Source organism: Monodelphis domestica, chromosome 2 (genome assembly GCF_027887165.1).
Source record: "Monodelphis domestica isolate mMonDom1 chromosome 2, mMonDom1.pri, whole genome shotgun sequence".
Classification (NCBI taxonomy): domain Eukaryota; kingdom Metazoa; phylum Chordata; class Mammalia; order Didelphimorphia; family Didelphidae; genus Monodelphis; species Monodelphis domestica.
Window position 1 is genome coordinate 512,009,272 of NC_077228.1, and position 19,765 is coordinate 512,029,036.

General features: G+C 52.8%; 1 protein-coding gene across 4 annotated transcripts in view; it reads right to left on the minus strand.

The window, feature by feature from the left end:
* The window catches only part of CLUH (clustered mitochondria homolog), a 32,189-nt gene that overhangs the window by 3,434 nt on the left and 8,990 nt on the right, over window positions 1-19,765 (minus strand). For 2 of the 4 annotated variants that reach the window (XM_056819640.1, XM_056819638.1), the window contains exons 2-20: window positions 17,665-17,849; window positions 13,580-13,751; window positions 9,618-9,761; window positions 9,131-9,258; window positions 8,576-8,730; window positions 8,244-8,369; window positions 7,460-7,607; window positions 7,026-7,118; window positions 5,231-5,925; window positions 4,596-4,804; window positions 3,796-3,900; window positions 3,546-3,646; window positions 2,321-2,473; window positions 2,167-2,229; window positions 1,806-2,050; window positions 1,091-1,175; window positions 811-964; window positions 570-709; window positions 249-329 (exon numbers count right to left, since the gene is read on the minus strand). In XM_056819640.1, the coding sequence (XP_056675618.1) occupies window positions 249-329; window positions 570-709; window positions 811-964; window positions 1,091-1,175; window positions 1,806-2,050; window positions 2,167-2,229; window positions 2,321-2,473; window positions 3,546-3,646; window positions 3,796-3,900; window positions 4,596-4,804; window positions 5,231-5,925; window positions 7,026-7,118; window positions 7,460-7,607; window positions 8,244-8,369; window positions 8,576-8,730; window positions 9,131-9,258; window positions 9,618-9,761; window positions 13,580-13,751; window positions 17,665-17,849 (3,182 nt within the window). Of the gene's footprint in view, window positions 1-248; window positions 330-569; window positions 710-810; window positions 965-1,090; window positions 1,176-1,805; window positions 2,051-2,166; window positions 2,230-2,320; window positions 2,474-3,545; window positions 3,647-3,795; window positions 3,904-4,595; window positions 4,805-5,230; window positions 5,926-7,025; window positions 7,119-7,459; window positions 7,608-8,243; window positions 8,370-8,575; window positions 8,731-9,130; window positions 9,259-9,617; window positions 9,762-13,579; window positions 13,752-17,664; window positions 17,850-19,765 lie in introns of all 4 variants that reach the window. The other 2 variants (XM_056819639.1, XM_056819637.1) reach the window with 1 other exon arrangement.

Consider the following 19,765-nt stretch of genomic DNA (forward strand, 5'->3'; position numbering starts at 1 on the left):
GCCTCCCTGCCCCAGCCCCGGCCTCAGCGCCCACCCCGGCCTCCGTGCCCGCCCCGGCCTCCCTCTTCAGATGAGCAACACAAGCTTCGTTGTTCCCATCTTCTCCCGGCCAAACCAGCCCCCGCAGCCACCGGCATGAGGCCTCGACGAGACGGAGGCCGGAGGCCGGGAGCCGAGGCCGGGGCCCTGCAGGGAGAAGCCCGACGTCGCCCTAACCCGCCTCGAGGCCGGCCCGGGCTGTCACTCACGTATTCCTGGATGGTGTTGGGGTGCTCGATGCCCAGCACGCGCTCGCTCATCAGCACCGCCTTCTGCTGGTTACTTAAGGCCTGGGAAGCGGGGGCAGAAGTCATCGCTGGGCGACGCGCCTCAGACCGGCCTCCCCCTTCGTCCCGCCCGGCACCCACAGGGGCACGCCGGCTGCCCCCACCCCCAGCGGCCCCCTCCCTGCCCAGCACTCCTGAGAGGCCGAGCCTGAAGCCAGCCAGGCTCCCCGTGGCGTCCGCCTGCCCCCAAGGGACAGATCCCTCCCCTTCCTGGCCCACTGTGGCGGGGACGGGAGGCCCCACCTCTGCGTAGTCCCCCATGATGTAGTGCAGTCGGGCCAGGAGCCGGAGGCAGGCGCAGATCTCCACGTGCATGGCCCCGTACACGTTGTTGAAGAGGTTCAGGGCCTCCGTGATGAGTTCGCAGCCCTCCTTCAGGAAGCCTGGCCGGGAGGGCAGAGGCCGGTCAGCCCCTGGAGCCTCCCAGGCCGCCCGGTCCTCTCCCCCTGGGCGCCCGGCCCTCCCTGGCCCGGGGCCCATTTACCCTGCTGCACTTTGGCCTGGCCACTCTGGAAGAAGTGGAAGGCGTCCGAGGCCTTGGGGTTGACGTGCTTGACCACAGGGAAGATGTTGAGGACGTCCTCCTCGGTGAAGGCCGGCTTGTGCCTGCTGTCAAAGCTGTACTCTTTCAGCAAGATCTACAGGAGGCAGGCAGGGGTGGAAGGAGCGGAGAGGAGCATGAACGGCTCGCTGCGGCCCACTCCCCGGGCAGCTCCGTCCGGGCCGGACACAAACAAGGGGCTCGCGAGGCTCTCTGCACCCACCTGGATTCCAGTTTTCAGGGAGATCTCGCGCAGGAGGGTTATCTTCTGCAGCCCGAAGGTTTCCACAGCCTGGTCAACGGTCTCACTGAGGAATAGCAGGAGCTAAGCGTGGCCCCCTCCCGCCCCCCACCCTCGGGGCCTGGGCGCTCCAGGAAGAGGGGGACAGGAGGAGCTGGGTGCCTCGGTCTCTGCTCCCTGGGACCGACGTGGCCAGGACCCACGTCCCGGGAGCCCCAGGTTTCTAAGCTCCTTCCCTGGTTCTTCCTGCAGAGGGAGTCGTTCCTGCTGCTCTGCAGCCCCATCCTACATGCCCAGAGCCTGGACTGGGTGGCCAGCAGGACTCCTGGAGGAAGAAGGGCCTGGGGCTCCCCTTCAGCATCTGGCTCCAGGCCGATTTCCGTCCTCCCTCCCCCCTCCCCTGGAAGACCCCACATTTGAGCCCAGAGGGCCTATCTGCTGTTCCTGGGCTCCACGCGGGCCTCCCTCCGAGGCTCACCTCCACACGAGCTACTTTCCTCCTCTGTTCTGTGGCTCCCTTTACCAGCGCCTCACACAGGACAGGGCACAGGTCTGCACTTACAGCAACCAGGCACATTCCCTCTCCCCAGCCTCCCTCCTGCGTCTTCTGGATTCCCCAAACCTGCCTTCCTCCCTCCCAGCCTCGCTCCTTCCTTCGCCTCCCACTTGCCCGACTCTGCACCTCTCTCCGACTCACCACTCCAGGCCAAAATCAAAGTAATTCTTGGCCTCCTGGCAGATGTCCTTCCAGAGCTCCTGGGGGGTCATGACAGCCCAGGCTGTGTTGTCGGCCCCTCCTGGGGGCCGGTTTTTCCTCCTCTTGTTCTTCTTCTTGGAGACGAGCTCATCAGCAGGAAGGTGAGCCACAGGGTTGGGGAAGGAACTCAGGAAGCAGTTCAGGAAGTGGCTGATGGCTGCTGAGAGGCCTGAGAGCTCCACACCCTAAGTCAAGCAGCCAGGGGTCAGGGCCTGCCCCAGGGCTCAAAGGAGGCCCGAAGCCCCCTCCCCACTCCCATAGCCAGGGCTCCCCGGGGGAATAGCTGGGAAGCCGGCCCTACCTGAAGGTAGGTCTTGAAGATGTGCTTGGCAGACCGCGTGATGAGCTCACTAATGCCAATTTTCTACAAGGAGTTGGGAAGAGACCAGATGTTGGCGCCCTGCAGGGCAGCCTCCCTTGGGGTCCCTTCCGCCTCCCCTGGCCATGCCACTCACATAGATGTGGTCCAGCTGAGGGCGGGCTGGGCTCCTGAGCACAAAGTCCAGCACCTTGCCCAGGTAGCGGATATTAATGCCACGCTGGTGCATGGCCTCTGCCAATGTGGCCCCATCCATGGGCAGCACCGTATGGTCTGTGCAGTCTTTCACCTGAGAAATGGGCACAGGAGTCAGAATGGACACCAGGAGCTGGGTGTCCTAGCCTAACCCCCAAGAGCCTTCCCCTCTCCAGTCCGGATTGCAAAGCAACCCTCTGACATGGCTCCCCAGAGCCCACTGGAAGATGGGTGGGAAAACAGGCCAGAGCCCGGCAAGAGAGGAAGCTCTGAAGAATTCTGCCCGGGCCTCTCCGAGGACCCCGACACAAATGAAGGCACCCAGCTTCCCTAACCCTGAGCCCAGGAAGGCGAGCTGCCCCCCAGGTGCTAACTGGCAAAAGTGGGGTAAACCGGTCCTCGGACTCCAAGTTCAGTTGTCCCTCCACTGAACCCCACTGCCTCCCACCAACATAACACTCCTCCAAGGAAAGCCCTTAGAATGCATCAGGTACAGTGTGGCCATGAGCCATTACTATACACAAGGTTTTAGAATGATTTGCAAAGGAAAGATTTGAAAAAACTATTTAGCTTTCTATTAAAAATAAGTCTCAAGAGTAAAAACACCGATGAAAAGCAACTGACTACAGGGTGCAGGGGATACGACTGAGGAGAGACTCTAAACGAACACTCTAATGCAGATACCAACAACACGGAAATGGGTTCGAGTCAAGAACACATGTGATAACCAGTGGAATCGTGCGTCGGCTATGGGAGAGGGAAAGGTGGGGGGGAGGGGGAAGAAAATGATCTTTGTTTCCAGTGAATAATGTTTGGAAATGACCAAATAAAATAATGTTTAAAAAAAAATAAATAAGTCTCAAGCTTCCCTAAGTCCCCCGAAACCCAACCCCTAGGGGTTTCTGGAGAGGAGAGGGGCTGTCCAATGGGCACTCAAGGTGGTGACAAAGCAGGTAGGGCAGTAGATGCAGCTTCTGGAGGACAGGTCAACCCTGCTCCGGGCCATGGGCCACACTGGGCCTAGGCAGGGGGCAATGCTCCCTAGAGACCCGGGAGATCTGAGCTGTCCAATCTCATGAGCTGGGGACGGCTGGGCACTAGTTGAACTGAGGCAGCTTTCCATCAGTCACCCCCTTGTGGCCCCAAGGAGACCCTCTGCTCCTCACCAGGCCAGGAATCTGGCAGGACAGCAAGAAGGCTGCGGCGTCTTTCAGCAGCTGTTTCTGGTCCCGAACTTCATCCTGGCAGGACTCGGGGAATCTCACCCCTGTTAGTAAGGTAGAAGAGAGAGGTGTGGTCTGGGGTAAGTGGCAGATGACCAACGGGACCAGGGCCATTCTAGATTCTCTTCTCTTAACTCGACCCCTAGGCCCTGGGGGGAGCCCCTCCAGCCCAGACACCCCTGGGCCTCCTTGCCTGGTGAGAAGATGTCAGGATTGAAGCGGATATCGAAGGAGGTGCTGCTGACAGAACCCACGGCTTTACAGGCGTTCTGGATCACCTCCCGGCTCTTGGGGTCCACTGCTGGGGAAAGAGTGAAGGGTATGGAGAGATGAGGAAGAAAGCAATCAGTCAAGGCCCAGTTTCCCAGCACTTTCCTCTCTTGACAGGTTGAGCCCCAGAAAGGTCCATCCACCCCTCAAGGCACAACCTGGGCCTGGCCACATGGGTGAGGAACCTTGAATTTATTTGGGGGAACACCAGCTGGGGTGGAGGAGAGGACCTATCCCCTGCCCTGTAGGGAGGCACCTTGGTCCCCCAATGGCAGGAACGTGCCCATTCACTTAGAGGACCCCACTCCATCGTTTCCCTTCTAAGAGCAGTCAAACAGAAGTGAGCAGGCCAGCCAGACTAGGGACCCAGCCTGAAGAGCTTGTTGGTGAAGCCCCCTTTAGCAGAGAGGTGGTGGGCAACAGACACTGAGTGGGGCACAAGCTGGTGGGTCCAGCCTGGAAGTCTATCCCTTTGTCTATCTCTGCGCCTAGGGCAGACGGGTCACCAAAAAGTGATAAATATGGCGACAAGAAAAGGAACCAGGAGGTGGGCGCCATGCCCACAAGCTCGGGAGCCCCTAAACTAACCGCATCCCTAGGCAGAGATCCTATCCTAAAACCTGAGCCAGAGAGGATCAGGAGGGCCCCGTCACAGGGCCCAGGACCCCCACCACTTTGGCTTCTTATCCCACGGCCTCACACCCAGCCCCAGCCCAGCCCCACCTGGGCCGCTGTCAGAGGCGATGGTCTCAGCAAGCTCCTTCACCTTGGCCAGGCCGCTCGCCCCTTCCTCTCCTGCAGCTTCCGCAGCCTCTGGCGTCACCGAAGCCCTGGCCTCCGAAGTACCATTCTCCAGGGGGCCTGGGCTCTCAGCCCTGTTGGCTTTATGCTGCATGAGCTGAATGGCGGCCAGCTTCATGAAGAGGAGGTACCTGGAGGACCAGGCCAGAGGGCTTAGGCCAGCAGGGATCCTGCGTCCGGCCCGGCCTCGGCCCCAGGGATGGGACTGCCAACACACAGAGGTCTAGGACTCATCCCCCTTTTCCTCCTCCCCATAAGCTCAGTCAGCATCCTGGGACATGGGAGACGTTCTAGGCCCAGCACCATAGCTCCCAGAAGGCAGCTGCAGTCCAGGGTCACACAGGAGGAGCAGCTGGGCCTAAGTCCTCTTCCTGCTGTGTCGCACAGAGACAGACAGGAGCACAGAACTCTCCCTTCCCCTGCAGAGATCCCGACCCTAACTGGTCCCCAACAGCAGGAGGGGAATCCCTGAAGGATGACCACATCCGGGGTAAGGCTATGCTTGGGGGCCTCTCCTGCCTCCATGGGCATCTCAGCTCCTGGGAGGCCAGCCTCACCTGTGCTCCACAAATGCGTCCACCAGCTCTTGGCGAAGGCAGCAGAGCTTGTGGCGGTGGGACTTGGGGAACCCGGCCCGCCGGCAGTCCTCGGGCAGCTCCTCGCCAGCCACAGGCAGGAAGTTGAGGTCAGGGGGGAAGGTGCGCAGCAGGTCCAGGATGTAGTGGCGGCCGTCGTTGCCGATGATGCCCTTGCACTCCACAGAGGAGCAGAGTTCCACCTCCTCATCACGGTCGTTGAGCACGCGGTGCCTCTGGATCTTCAGGGGCCGGCTCGTCTTTTCCAGGAGCTCCAGGTAGCGTGGGTGGGACACCACGGTCTTTCCAAAGTCAATGGAACCATAGATGACGCTCTGCTCCTGCTCCCGCTCTAGGATACCAGGGATGATAGACTGGGCCGTGACACGGTACCCTCGGTAGTCTATCACCACAGTGCCCAAAGTATAAAGGCCCTCGACATCTACGGCGTTGTAGGTGCGCACCCCATTCAGGTCATTGGTGGGGGCCACGTAAGCGGCCACATCCCCACCAAAGTCCTTGTAGTGGTCTCGGACGTCGAAGCCCAGGCTGAAGAAGATGTTGTTCCAAATGAACATTTGCATCTTGGTCTCCTCGCTGGGGTTGATAGCCATGACGTTGCCATCGATGACCGCCATGGCCCCCCGGGTGGCTGCTGCTGTGAAGTCACTGTGGACCTGGCGGGCAGAGAAAATGCTCGCTGAGACAGTTGGCATCATTTAGGCCAGGGGCAGTCAGTCCAATGAAGCCCAGGAGGCCCCTTCTCGGAGGAATGGGTTTAAACCCATGAAAGTAACCAATTGTTTTGAGAGAGAGCAGTACTTTTTTCCCATCAGATCTCCCAAAAAATCAATCCTCAGACCCAAGCCTGCCCCAGTGGTCAAGCACAGACCAAGATAAAAATGGACCCTGTCCTCAAGGAAGGTGTGTCCCACTGGGGCACAGGTTTCCTGACAGGAGACTGTGCTTGTGGCTGGGCCTTGAAGGACACAATTCCAGCTGCCAAGAGGCTGAGGTAAGGCCCCAAGACATTCTGGGCACAGGGTGAGAGGGGGCCAATGCCAAGGCGTGAAGGGGGAAGATATGGTGCCACTAGGGGAGAAAACAGCAATGTGGAGAGGATAAAGGGCATCTGTGTCCAAGCAGGCTGGAAAGGAAGGCTCATGGAGCCAAACTGGGTTTTCAGTGTCTTGTAAAGGTGAGCAGGGGCTGACAGGACATTTTAGGGCATGTGGGAGGTGGTCAGAGCCAGGGGTGTAGAGACATCCTGTCTCTAGCTTTGCTTCAACTACCAAGATGACCTTGGCCAAGTCTCTGCCCCTCTCTGGACCTGTTTCCATACCCTGCGATGAGGCCTAGAACTCTAAATGCCATCCTGGCTCTAACCCTACAGGACAGCAAAGTGAGCTGTTTGATAGGAATAAGGAAGGGCCGTTCAGGGGGACAGAGATTGCTAGACATACGCTGTTACCCAAACCATCCTAACAAGGTCATCAGTTTGTCTTGGACTTGAAAGAAGCTGGGGAACGCCAACTGCCCCAAGGGTCCCCCCCTTTCTTTAGATCCTCATATGAACCAACACTGATCCCCACGACATCCCCTCAAGGTCCTATGGCCCTCCGATCTACATAAGGCACCAGCCTACAAGGAAGTCCATGGTGGGACAAGGGTCAGCCCTGGCTCCTCACTTGCTCTGGAGACCCTGGGCAACCCAAAAGGTCAAGGGGCACAAGCAGGCTGGTACTGCAGCTCCTGGGAGAGCCCCTTCTCTGTGTACCTTAAAGATGGCACGTTCTCTCAGCAGCCGCTCAGGAAGGTTCTTGCGAGGGAGTTCCCTTGTTGTCTGCAGCTCCTCATTCCAGTCTCGGGTCTAAGGAAGGGCCAGGAAGTGGTCAGAGAACCCTCTGGAACCTAGCCATGGCTCTGCCGGGACAGGCTGAGGGCCCTACCCAATGCCAGAAAGGCTCCTTCTCCCACCTCTGTAATTCAGTGTTACATGGGAGGCATCTCTGCTAGTCCTGGGTCTGCCCCAAGGCCTCATACCCCAAGGCAAGGCTGTGACCTTCCTGAGCCTTGATTGCCCCATCTTTGAAATGAGCCTCCCACCCTCCCTTGTGCCATGAGGGCACTGCAAAGAGAACAGACATGAATGTGAAAGGGCTTTGGAGAAGTACCCAGGAGGCTGAGGGGAGAAGGGGGCTGGCAGGGCACCTGGCCAGGAATATGCTCTTCATAGCCCAGCCGAGACGTGTAGGCATCCTCGGCCCGCACGCAGTCCATGGCATGTTCCACCTGGGGGGCCGTCCAGCTGTAAACCTGGAACGGGGTGGCGATCCTCTCAAAAGGATGGCGCTGGACCCTACATCAGAGCAGACACCGGAGATGAGAGCCCTTCCTAGCTCCCCCCGCCCCAGTACACAGCACGACCATGCTGAGATGGCCCCAGGATAACGGCGGGCTCTCTCGATCCCCTCCTGCCTGCCCTTTCCAGGCCTCTCTCCTAAGCGATCTTTCTCCCCACACCTTTCCCCACCCTCGTTCCCCCAAGGCCCCAGGGATGGATGATGAGCAGATGGACAAGGAAAGGCCTATCATCAGGCCATGTAGGTTCAGCCAAGCAATGAACCCCGACAAGATGGGACTTGAGGCCCTCTAAAGAGTTATTTGAGGGAGCTCTTCCTGGGTGGCTTTGATTCCCAGCCTGGGAGCAACCCTTCACAGCTCTGCTCAGGATACTGAGGTCGGGGCCAGGCTCATCAGTGTAGCAGGGCATGGGGCTCCCCCCTTTCTCCAGTTACACCCTGTGCTGGGAGGTCTAGGCTCTGATCCCCACCTTCTGCTCTAAGAAGAGAGGAAGAGGCTGCGGCCAAGGCAAGGCAGCGGCCAGTCTAGGTCTTCTCTAAGGTCCTGTCCAGCTAAGACCTGAGCTATACCGGGCCCCGGGATGAAATGCACGGAGAGGATGGAAGAGAGCTCGGCAGGCATGGGGCGCTACCTTTTCTTCTGCAGCAGAGAAAAGTGCTTTTTGAAGGTTGGACTGATCTGGTTGAGTAGCTCCACCAAGGAATGACTCAGGAATCGGGGGCTGGCAGGCTTGGGGTTGAAGTTGTATGCTGTGGACCTGTAAGGGTGATAGCCGCAGTCACAGTCTAGCCATTCTCCAACACCATCATCAGGGCCCAGAACTCCGCTGACCCTGGCCTCAGCCCAGCATGTGGGAGGGAACAAAAGGGGAGGGAAGACAGGAGGAGGCAGCAATGGACCAGCAAAGGGAGAAAGGACTGAGCCAGGCCACATAGGAAGGGCTCTAACCAAGGGGACACTCACTGGTTCAGGTAAAAGCCTCGGGTGGAGGCCGTGATGCTAACATGTCTGTCCTCGGCCGTGATGACAAACAGGTACATGAGATCCCCGTGCATTTTCCGGTTCCCAGGTGGGGGGTTCCAGCCACTCATCGTGAGCACCTTCAGACACTGCAGCGGCTGTGGGGACCAGGGGCAATCAGTCAAACCTGCTCAACCCTAGTCTTCAAGAAACTGAGCTATGGGGGCCTCTAGGTGGCTCAGTGGACAGAGAGTCAAGCCTAGACCTGAAATCGGCGGTGTTGGGTTCAAATCTGACCTCAGACATGTCCTAGCTGTGTGACCCTGGGCAAGTCACTTGACCCCCATTGCCTAGCCCTTACCACTCTTCTGCCTTGAAACTGATACACAGTACTAATTCTAAAAAAGAAGGTATGTTTTGTTTTGTTTTTTTAATTAAAAAAAAAAGAAAGAAACTGGGCTGTGAATGAATGGAATGGGCCACTCGCTGCCCGAGTTCTGGCCCTTCGGCTCCCTTGGTGAGGCCTGGGAGGTCAGACAGGTCCCTGAGACAACTCACCTTCCAATCTCGGTTCTGGGGTTGCAGTGCACAGAGGGGCCGATCCTTGCTCCCAGGAAGGATATGCTCAGGGGGTGTGCAGTCTATGGGCTCCATTTCAATGCCTTTCTTCTTCCGTTTCCCACTATCTAAAGAGGCAGAAAAACTGAGTGAATCAGTGAAGACCCCCAACCCGGAGCCCCAGGATAAAAGGCAAGACACACATCTGCGCTCTTTCAATCCTGAGCCCAGGAGAGGATCAAGTCCCATCATCAGAAGCCTTAGGAGAGGACAAAGGTTAGCTTAGTGGTAAGGGCAGGACGTTCCCTGCCATTCCCCGAAGGCTGAAGACATCTATATCATGCCCCCATCCGTCCAAGGTCTCCCCTTTCTCAATTGCCCACCCCACCAGACTCCTCAGAGCCAAGTGGGGTAAAGGACCCAAGAGAGAAGGGAGTGAGGCCCCCAGAAGGGGATGGGAGTGGAACCCAGGAGAGCATGAGGGTACCTCCTAGGTCACCATCGGTGAAGACGCTCAGGAAGGAGAGGGAGTTGCAGTCCACCCCGTTGAAGGCATCAGAGGGATCCAGGCTCTTCAACAGGTCTCGGATGTGGCGCACGTGGATCCGGGCTTCCCGCACAGTATACGGCTCTGGGTAAGAGACAAGGGCACGTCGCAGGGACGCCCAAAGTCACAGGATCAGAGATGCCTAGAAGGGTCCAACCCCATCACAGATGATGAATTCAGCTGGAGGGATGCTGACGAGCACAGGCCTCGGGATCGGGCAAGGCTCCCGAGAACCCATCCTTATCCCCCTGTCCTTCCTGCCCTGGAGCCTGCTCCACTCTGCTTCTCACAAGCCTCAGTTCAATTTGACCAAAGCACTGTGTGCAAAGGGCAGCCAGGCTCTGGGGAAGAGCCAGTGTAGACAGCCCAGGCCTGGGCAGCTCCCCTAGCTAGCAGCACTCGGCCCATTTCCTACACCTCCCGCTTACTGCATGGTAGGTATGACAAATGAGTTCAGAGCAGAAACAGAGTGCTATCCAAAGACCAAGGAAAGGTCCTCATTGACTGGGGGTGGGGGAAGAGAGGGCATCCTTGGGGCTCAAGGGACAACCCAGCACAGAAGAAAAGCCAAAGTGTGTCCAACAGGCCTAAAGAACAGACGAGGAAGGTCTCCTCTCAGACTGGGAAGAGAGGCCTTGACTGTCAGCCTGAGGTGAAATTTGACCCCACAGGCAGAAAGAAGCCTGGAAAGGGCTTGGAAGAGAAAGGATAGAACAGTAAGTGCCCAGCTTGGATCTGGCTACAAAGACCCTTCCACAGGCAGCTAGCTGGGGGCTGGAGCTAGTAGGGCTTCTGAACTCAGCTAGTCTAAACCTCTCATTTTACAAATGAAGAATCTGAGGCCCAATCAAGATCATAGAGCTGGGTGAGCAACTGAGCCAACATTTGAGACCCCTGTCCCCCTAATCCAAGCCCAGCATCCTGCCATCCCCAAAACCTCACCACCTGATAGACTTCTGAGGAATGGGGCTCTCTGGATAGTCTGGCGATGGTGATGGAAGCAGGAAGAGAAGACAAACCTGGTGGTCCAGAGAGGTTGGGCAGGGGCAGCTACTAGGGCTTGGGATGGGGAGTGGGGGGACCTAAAGCCCAGAAGGACATAGGGATGTCAGAAGAACAGCAGGCTGAGTGTGGGACATTTAGAACTGGAGGCTTCCTCGAGATATCCAGACAGAGATGGTTTGCCACAGGGCACAGACAAAGAATGCTGGATACTGGAGGTGGCAATGCCTGGGAGAGCCAGGGAAGCTCTGAGCCCATGGACTGGGCAATAAGTCCACTGAACATTCAGGCAGGTTTTATTCACTTTGGGAATACTAAGCTTACCATGCTGAGTACACTGGGTAAGTAAAACGTATGTTAAATAAAATTATGAGGTTTTTATCTGTAATAACGTACCACCCCAAACCCTGAGGACCATTGGTAGAGCCGTATGGATGTCCCAAGCACCAAGGTGATGGGAAGGCAGGAGTCTCTTGTTTGGTTTAGGTAGGATCCAGGGGCCTGCAGAAAGGTGATAACTAAAGGCAAAGGAAGGAATAAGACACCTGGGAGAACACATTTTTCAGGATTGAGGATCATGGGTCTCCAAACTCTAGGGTCAGAAGATACCTCAGAGGACATCAAGTCCAACCCTCTCATTTTACATATGGGAAAACTGAGCCCTAGGGAGGACAAGCGACAAGTTCAATTCCCTCGTTTGACAGATAAAATAGAGGCTTAGAAAGATTCAATGACTTGCCCAAGGTTTCATGGGTAGAAGTGGCAGAGCCAGTATTTGGAGTTGGGTCCTATGATATCCAAGCCAGGGGGTCTACTCATTATTCTAAGTTCTCTCTCTCAGAAAAGGAGAAAAGAGATGGCAGGAGACCCTGATGAGTATAAATAACAAGGAGAGAGGGGATTGTTAAGACTATGTCTAAACACTACGAAAAAGTCAAAGAGCAAAACTCAAGGATTTGAGGTGATCTCAAATGGCCCCTGAAAACAGAATCTTGTTGAGTTGTTGGGCAGAAACCAGATGGTAGAAACCAGAGACTCTGATCTACCACAAATGTTTCCCAAAGGCAAGGCACTGGGCTTAGAGCTGGGTCTGCAAAAACTGGACAAGAAGTTTACATTGTACTAGGAAGCTACATGCACACAGAGAAGCCAATTCAAGGTAACTTAACGAAGAAGAGAACAAAAGGGGGGGGGGGGGGGGCGCTGTGTGGAAAGTAGCACCTAGGGCAGAACCTGAAAATTTCTGGAGACAGAGATGAGAAGGGAGTGAATTCCAGGAATGTGGAAAGAAGGAAAGTTCTTAAGGGTAGAGCTAGTTTCTCTTTCTTTTTTTTTTCCTGGTTGTACCTGTCCCAGGGCTAGCACATAGTAGGTGGTTCCTGAGAGCTCACTGAGCTAACTGGATAGCATGCTGGACACTGGAAACAGTCAGGAGTCCAGTTTCCTTACAAAACACAGTATACAAAAAGGACAAACACAAAATGAGGTTGGAAGGAGATAGATCAGAGATTTAATTTTGCAAGAAGTATGACCATGAAGGGGGGAAAGAGAAGGAAGACAGCTAGATGGGGTCAAAGGACTGAGAGAAGCCTTTTTATAGGATGGGGAAAACTTGGACTTGTAATATAGTAGATAACACATAGGAAGGAGTAGACGGAGAAATCAAAGTTGAAGAGAGGGGAATCTTTGGAAGATCACATATAGAGGTAGGGAGGAATGGATCCAATCCCAGAGGAAGGATAGTCCTAGCAGGGAACAGAAACACCTAAAATTCACAGGACATAGTCTAAAAGGGGTAGACGATGAGAAGTAAAGGGAATCTCCCAATAGTCTCTACCTTTCAAGGGAAGCAAGAGGCTAAATCATATACAGTATATATAGGAGTTGGGAGGAAGACCTGATGCTTGACAAGAAAAAGATTTAGTTTAGCTGATGAGATCAGAGAGCTTTGGAGTCGACAAGCATAAAAATCAATTCAATGTCTCCTGGCTCCCCATTGTAGTGTAACAGTCACCCAGGTTCCAAAACAGGAGACCGGGTATGGTTGAAGACAAGGGAGATGAGATCGTAGAGGATGAAAGGCAAAGCTGGGCAAGGAGTATCATACCCATTTGGGAGGTGGTGATAGCGAGGCCTGAGGAGCTCACCTGAGGTTCCTGCTCCCAAATCATGCTGTTAACAGGTAACTAGCAAGCCTGACCCTACAGAACTAAGAGCCAGAAGCCAGCTATTGCACCTAGCACTCTGATGAAACCTGGGAAAGCCTGGTCAGGTTCTGACCCCCAACATTCAGGTAGGAACAGTTATTTTTAAGAATGGCAGCAGAAGAAAGAGATCGGAGAGAAAATACTAGACCTGGAGACAGATGCAAAGGATTAATTCCAGGGAGGTAGGAGGTGGAAGGCTTGAAGAAAATCTTACTTTCCCTAATTTCCATCTCTAAATCCTTATCCTAGACCCTGGCAAAGAGATGAGAGAGAACAATTCACTCTTCTGGGGGGGGGGGGACGGGGAGTGGAGATAGCAGAAGAGTTATCTCCACTCCAGAATCAGACCTGGGTCCCCTAGCAACCCCCTAGAATCAGAGTCTTAGAAAAGAACCTTAGAGGCTATTAAAGGTCCAGTGAAACTCCTTTGGCTGCCAGAGTTAGTCTTTGACTCATATAGCATCCCAAGCCTTTCCCATGTACTATCTTCTAGCCATGACATCCCAACCTGATAACATACATATTTTTTTTAACCTATGAGGAGAATTGAACATTATCTTTTACCTTGTTGGTTTCCGTTAACACCAATCCTTTGGGGATGCCCTCAGACTATCCCCCACCCCTCAGCTTTAAATTATCCATCTATTTGAAAAGCAACCCTTTTTCTCTTCTCAGGAGAGAAGAGTCACTGACCTTCTACCACCCGGAGCACAGAGCCCTCCTCCAGCCCCTCGATGGTGCGGAGCTCTGAGAAGTTGTCAAGCACATTGCCATCCAGTTGCAAAGAGAAACAGGTGCGGTGGCAGGTGTCCTCCCGATCCATCAACACCTGGTGAATCTCCTGGACCATCTCTTGGGGAGAAACCTATTCGAGAGAGGCCCTAACTTGAGCATGAGAAGCTTCCCAGCTCCTCCATGGTGTGGAGAGCCATCCCCAGGGCCAACAGAAGTCTTCTACCCCAATTTCTAAACTCAGGATCAAGAACCATCCTTGGTTCAGGCAGAGAAGCTGGGGAAGCAAGAAAATTCCCTAGTTCCCAGTCTGAGGGCCTAGGCCCCCCTCTTGGGGGAGGTGGGCTCTTCGGTCTGGCTTCCATAATCCCTACTTTTTCAAAGGTTCAGAGGGAAAGTGACAATATGAAAACAATCACTGGGCATCTATTCTATTCCCCAAATTCAACAATTCAATGAATTAGGCATTATTACACATGTGTATGGTACATGTCAGACAAATACTAGTGGATTATTTTTATAAAATATTTTTACAGATAACTGATTACATCAAATTTTAAAAGTTTTGCACAAACAAAACTAATGCAGACAAGATTAGAAGTAAGAAAACTGAGGGAAAATTTTTTACAGTTTCTCTGTCAAAGGCCTCATTTCTCAAATATATAGAGAAGTGAGTCAAATTTGTAAGAATGAGTCATTCCCCAATTGATAAATGTTCAAAGGATGAAAAGTTTTCATTAGAAGAAATTAAAGCTATTATAGTCACATGAAAAACTGCTCTAAATAACTAATTAATTAGAGAAATGCAAACTAAAACAACTGACATACTACTTCAAATCTAGGAGATTGGCCAATGATAGAAAAGGAAAAGAAGAAATGCTGGAGGGGATGTGGAAAAACAATGCACTCTTGAAGTTGTGAACTGATGCAGCCATTCTGGAGGGGGATTTGGAATTAAGCCCAAAGGGGTATAAAACTGTGTATATCCTTTGACTAGCAATACCACTTACTAGGACTATATCCCAAAAAGATCAAAGAAAACAGAAAAGGACTTATATTCATAAAAAATATTTATAGCTGTTCTTTCTGTGGTGGCAAAGAAGTGGACACTGAAGGGATGTCAATCAATTGGGGAATGGCTGAACAGAGTTGTGGTATACGGTGGTGATGGAATACTATTGTGCTATAAGAAATGATGAGCAGGATGGCTTCAGGAAAACCTGAGAAGACTTATATGAACTGATACAAAGTGAAGTGAGCAGAACCAGAAGAACAATGTGCATGGTAAAAGCAATATTGTACAATGATAAACCATGAATGACTTAGCTATTCTGAGCAATACAATGATCCAAGATAATACAAAGACTCATGATGAAAAAGGCTATTCACTTCCAGAGAAAGAACTGATGGAGTCTAAATATAAATTGAAACATACTAGTTTTACTTTCTTAATTTTTCTTGGATTTTTTGTTTTTGTCGAGAGTGAGGGTGTCTGTGTTTTCTTGCAACATGGCTAATAGGGAAATGTTTTAGATCACTGTACATGTATAATCTAGATCAAAGTGTTTGCCTTCTCAAGAAAACGGAGGGGAAGGAAGAAATTTGGAACTCAAAAATTATTTTTAAATATTTTAAACTGTTTTTACATGTAATTTAGAAAAAAATAACATTTTTAGGGGAAAATATTTACAAAGGAATTTATTTAAATTCATGATCTCATAACCCCCTATGTCACAACTCTATGAACAGATGTACATTTTATAGATAAGGAAACTGAGGCTTGGAGCAATGAGGGAACTTGCCTAAGGTTACATCATCAGTTAATGGCAGGGAGGGGGAGGGAGCCTTCCCCTACACACCATGACTGTTCCTCCTCTGGCTCCATCCCTTCTCTCTACTGCTCAGCTTTTCCAGAATGGATTAGGGGAAGGGAAGATCAACACATGAAACAAACTAGTCCCATAATAAAGGAAATTAGGGCAAATAAAAGAGAAGATTACAAGAATCTACTGGGCAGAGGAGGCCAGAGAAAGACATCAAAGACAAGCCCACAGGGGGTTTTAAGCTAGTCCCAAAGGAGAAGATTAGGCTAAGATGAAACAAGGCATTCCCCCTACCAGAGAGGGTTCCTACCTATCTCCTCCTCCCAGGAACCCAAATGCCTACACATCCAGGAATGTGAATCAGACAGACAGAGGGAGAGAAGGAAGAGAAATCATTATCATCTATGTCCCTGTCCTACATCCCATCCCATCTCTTTCCGCCCCCCCCCCCCACCTGAGGTTGGGCCCACAGGGCAGGCAGCTCCCTCCTCCTGCTGCCAGGAACGAAGATATTTCCTGGAGCAGAGCCCAGAGTGCAGGCAACTCTGCAGGGACAGCCAGGCTAGGCCACTCCCAAGGGACAGGCCTGGGCCCAAGGTGCTCCCAAAGCAGTAGCGGTGCTGGCAGCTCAGAATGCGGCCTTGGTCATGAGCAGAGGGATGGGGAGAAGATGACCATTTTGGGAGGGCATGGAGGGCATGGGGGGGATGGGGATAGGTCACACTGCCCTGCCCACCCCCCCACTTCCCCAAACAAACTGTCCAGAACTGGAACAAGGGCACTCTAGAGACCCTCTAGTTCAACCTCCTCCCTTTACCAGTAGGGCCTGAGTCACAGAGATATTAGCTATACAAGGTCCCACAACTAGAGGGAGAGCTAAGACTAGAAGCAGGTGTGTCTGAGGCTCTTTCCAGGTCCCAAAGATCCCTCTACCACCTCTAAGGGAGAACCTGGGGCCTTTTTGAGGAAACCAAAGCCTTCTTTTCCCTCCTCTACCGCTGCCATCTCATTTCTGCCCAGGTTTAATCACCAGTGCTCTCTCCCAGGTCTGGAGGCCAGCAACATCTAAGGTGTAGGGATTGTAGAAAGAACACCAGTCTTGGGGCAGAGACAGCTGGGTCTGAATCTCAACTGGGCCATATATTTTACTTTATCCCTTTGGATTTTGGTTTCCTTCTTTGTAGTGAGAAGGCTGCATCAGGGGGTTCCAAAATTCCTGAGTGTTCTGAGCATGAGAGTCTAAAAAATGCCAACACAAAGAAAGAGGGCCTGGGTTGGCCGCCTAGGTCTCCCTGCCAAGGGCCATGATACTCGAGGCCCCATACCCTCCTGACAGCTCATTCATACAGGGCTAAAGATTTTTAAATGCCTTCTTTGAATTCTATTCCATAACCAGAGCTGGAAACTGCCCCAACCAGCCATCATCCCCTCCTAACCCCCAACCCTTCAGCCCATCTCAACCTTTTGGTACCATCCATGGCATGAGAACTCTCTGAATTTACTTTCCATTTGCCTTAAACTGTTATCTGGGCCCTTCCCCCTACTTTGCTGATATGAGGTTATGGGGATGGAATGATGTACACACTGGTTGGGACACGATTGATTTACAATTTGGTTTTGCTTAACTTTTCTTCTTTTTAAAAGTCTTTGTAAGACACCTTTGATATCATTTTAATGCTTCTGCATAGACTTTACCCCATGTCTAGAATGTTCTCCCTCCTTATTTCTGCCCCTTAGAATTCTTGGGTAGGGAATGAGGATGGGAGATGGGAGTGGGCAGGGAGGGAGGCAGGGTGAGAGTGAAGATAAAAACAGAAAAATGAATAAAGATAAAACAGGAAAAAAGCTTTCTTCCCCCAAATCTTTACTATGTAGACTGTACAAGGACTAGTATGTAAAGAGGAAGAAATGGAGGGTCTAAGGTCAGAGAGTTTTCCCACCATCACAGACTATAAAGGTCAGAGGCCTATTGAAAACTGAGGTAACACCAACTGATCCTAGATGTAGGGATGGAAAAGATGTCAGCAAGTCCAGCCCCTTCATTTAAGAGATGAGGGAACTGCAACCCAAAGAAGGGCCCCATCTTGCCCCACATCACATAGGGACTACTAGGTGCTGTAGCTTCCAACTCCCAAATCCAATCTTCCATCCATTATGCCAAGTTGCCCGTCTTGCTGCCTTTTCCCCTTTCTCCAGCACCCCTCTACACAAGCTCCTTCTCACCTGCAAGGAGAAAGGCTCAATCCCGGGGACCAAGATCTTGACTGTGAAGCCGGTATCTTGGATGACGATGACCTCCTGCCCGCTGGCCTCATCACTGGGCTCAGCCTCCTCGTGTCCATTCTCCTTAGGTTCCTCGCTCTTCTTGTCCAAACAATCCCCGTTCAGTAGCATGACTGCTGGGAGCTCTAGGATGGGGGGAGAGGAACAGATCAGGGAGGAGCAGGCCCTGGACTAGCCTCTGAGTCAGCAAGGGCCTAGGGCTCCCTAATTCTATCAGGGATGTCCTCCAGGATCCTGGGCCAAGCCCTTGCTGTTCCCCCACACCTCTCATTTCCAAGGGCCCCTAGAGGACATTCCTTAGAAGAGTGTGTGTGTCTGTGTGTGAACACAATCTGGCTGCTTCAAGCCAATGACAAACAAGGTGATGGAGGCCCCACAAAGATCCTACATTGAGGTCAATAGATTTCCAAAAAATTGTTTAAAATCTTTTTGTCAGCTGAGTCTAAAGTTTATGGCACTGAGGAACAGACATTCCAAATGAAGTCAACAAGGAAAACAGAGGGCATTGGTCGCCTCTAAGGCACCTACCTACCTACCAGCTCAAAATCCTACCATCTTTCACAGCCTCTGCTTTCAGAGAACCCACAGACTTGTTTAAAGGAAATTCACCCAGAACTCGCACTTTAGCCCATCTGAACTGTCATGCTGATTGCTTCAAGGCAAGGAAGGAATTCCAGCCCCTGGTGGTGCCACCTCCCTCCCCAGGCCTTGACTTCTGGCTGGCTCAAAGAGCCTCCTTTAGGCAGGGCCAACCAGGCACTCCTATCTGGCATCTATGTGACAGCATCACGAGAGACATGTCCAACCTGAGCAAACTGCTAGGGACAAGGGGGGGCGCCCTAAGCCTGTCCATATGTTCATGTTTAGTACTCAGCATTCCTCTGTTCCTGCTGTACCCCCGGGCTCCTTGGGACAACAGCCAAATGCATAGCCTGGCAATCTGCCCCCTACTCCGGCTGTCAACTATCCAGGCTTGTTACCCAGGGCTCAAGCCCCATCTCTGCTCCTAAGCCTATGTCTTGGGTCAACGGATCCTTCTCTGGGAGTCATGCAAATCCTGCTCTAGGGGGACTTCCCCAAAGATGGGCAAATCTTCCAGACAGAAGCCCCACTATGATCAGGCAGCATGCCCAGGACAGAGGGAGACCAAGCAAAGAAACTGCCATCTGTCTACCTTCACAGAGTCAACCTTCTTGTGGCCAAAACATCCTACAGGAGAAGGTATGATCCCAAGGCCTCGAAGTCATCGGTCATTTTTTTTAAACCCTTACCTTCCTTCTTGGAGTCAATACTGTGCATTGGCTCCAAGGCAGAAGACTTGTCCAGGGTCACACAGCTGGGAAGTGTCTGAGGCAGAGTTGAACCTAGGACCTCCCATCTCTAAGCCTGGCTCTCAATTCACTGAGCAACCCAGCTGCCCTCCCATCTATCATTTCTAATGTGGCTGATGCACCTGAATCACAAAGGGCTGGAAGGAGCCTTTGGTTATCTGGCTCACCTCCCCCATTTCAGGGAGGAAACCGAGAGCTAGAAGTGAAATCTGTGTCTCCACAGAGTGACACAAGTGACAGGAGGTTCTCAATCTGGGTCTCCTGAATGGGGGGCGAGGGGGGAGGTGCCTGCAGGGTTGGATGGGAAGGCTGCCTGCCAGCTCCAGCAGGTGTGCAGACAGAGTGCTGAGACCTGGCCATGGCACTCTCTTTCTCTGGCCCATGCAGTGAGGTGGGCATGATGACATCTAACCCTTCTGCTCAGGTTTCCTATGACCAACAGTGAAATAGGTGCTCAAGGAGGACAAGGAAGCTTGCTCTCTTTTCCCTGAGCCCACTGTATTGGGGGGGGGGGCACTCTCCATCCTGAAAATCTGCTGATCTGGACTGACAAAGGCCATGGCATTGGGAGGCTGCCTGCCCCCAGTCATCTTCTGCTAAGGATGAGGACAAGGAGCAGGACCTGAGGCTAAGAGAGCCAAAGGCACCCCAAGAGTGAGTTAGCCATATGGAAATGGGGAAGGCAAGAGTCCTAGGGGAGGGGGGAGCAG